The sequence below is a fragment of the Microtus ochrogaster genome, linkage group LG1 (assembly GCF_000317375.1).
Source record: "Microtus ochrogaster isolate Prairie Vole_2 linkage group LG1, MicOch1.0, whole genome shotgun sequence".
In the NCBI taxonomy this organism is placed as follows: domain Eukaryota; kingdom Metazoa; phylum Chordata; class Mammalia; order Rodentia; family Cricetidae; genus Microtus; species Microtus ochrogaster.
Window position 1 is genome coordinate 57,550,058 of NC_022027.1, and position 1,612 is coordinate 57,551,669.

At 36.1% G+C, this 1,612-nt stretch overlaps 1 protein-coding gene across 1 annotated transcript in view; it reads left to right on the forward strand.

Moving 5' to 3' along the window:
* Ccdc18 (coiled-coil domain containing 18) overlaps positions 1–1,612 on the forward strand; it is a 113,988-nt gene that overhangs the window by 66,585 nt on the left and 45,791 nt on the right. The window contains exon 18 of the mRNA XM_026785039.1: positions 1,332–1,474. Within this exon, the coding sequence (XP_026640840.1) occupies positions 1,332–1,474 (143 nt within the window). The remainder of the gene's footprint in view (positions 1–1,331; positions 1,475–1,612) is intronic.

Genomic DNA, 1,612 nt, shown 5'->3' on the forward strand with positions numbered 1-1,612 from the left:
CCAAAATAGAACTGCTGCTGAGCTACACATGTAAGTTATGATCGTGGGATTGTAACTTGTGGTACAGTGGCTGTATAGTACACACAAGACTGTGGGTTCAGTCTCCAAGACCACAGCAAAGATTTGTTTAAAGAAAATGAAGAAGTCATCATTCCACTGAAAGACTCCTAACACTTTGATTCTAGAGTCTTAATTTTTCTTTTTCTTTTTTTTTCTTTCTTTTTCTTTTTTGTCTTTTTTGTTTGTTTTTCAAGATAGGGTTTCTCTGTAGCTTTGAAGCCTCTCCTGGAACTCACTCTATAGACCAGGCTGGCCTCAGATTTACAGATGCTGCCTGCCTCTTCCTCCTGAGTGTTGGGATTAAAGGCGAGTAATCTTTTTTCTTTTATTCAATATCAACTTTGTCTCAATATCTTTCATATATATTCTGTTTTATCTTTCAAAAGAAAAAGTTATAAAAACATACATTTTCTGATTTTAGGATAATCATAACTTTTTGTCATATATATGTATGTATATGTATGTATATATATAGACAGAGACAAAGAGACAGAGAGAGAGAGACAGAAAGTCTGAATTCATCTTCAACCACCCTCTCCCTTTTTTTGAAATAAGAAGAAGGAACTCGGTTTTGTTTTTTGAGACAGGGTTTCTCAGTGTAGCCTTGGCTGTACTGGATCTTGCTCTGTAGATCAGGATGGCCTCAGACTCAGAGAGATCCTCCTGCCTCTGTCTCCTGAGTGCTGGGATTAAAGGCGTGCGCCACCACTGCCCGGCTCAAAAGAACTCTTCTCATCGGGGATAACAGAAAGGGAAATTTTTACTATTGTGTACTTCCTCTCTGTTATCTTTTTCTTCCCTTTTCTTCATTGTGTTGCTGATGAGGGATTCAGGGTCTCACCTGTAGCACACAAGCACCAGACTCAGCTGTTACTTACTGTTCAATGTGCTCACTTCTGTAAAAACAGGAAGTGATTATGAATGACTTATCTATTAAATAGTTAGTTATGCTTTTCTGGTTTCAAAGCATCCTGATTTATATTTTAATTATACTGTTATTATTAAATTTAATTTTTGAAATGGGGTCTTTTTATATTGCCCAGACTGGTTTTGAGTTCCTCGACTCAGGCAATCAGGCAGTCTCTCTGCCTCAGCCTTTCCAGTATCTAAGACTGTAGTTAAATTCTACCACACCAAGCTTACTTTGATTTTTGGAATACATCTTGAAACTAAATGATAGGTTAGACTATAATCTTATGAAAGTATTTTTCTTCTGTATAATGTTGGGGTGTAATTGAATTTAAGCACTTAACTGAAAACTGGCTTTTCAGGTATCAAAGCAGGAACAAGAGCTTCAGAGACTAAAGGAAAGCTCAGCAGAAAAGTTGAGAAAAATGGAAGAGAAACATGAAACAGCCATACACGATGCTGATGTGAAAAGGCAAAAAATTATCGAGCTTACTGGTACTGTCAGGTAAAACTTGAATATAACAATTTTATATTTCCTTCTCAATTTTGTTATCAGTAATGTCTGAGTTTCAGAGTTTGATAATAATCCAGTGAGATATTTATGTGAGGAATTAATTTCTTCATAACCTATGTTCCTGTAGCA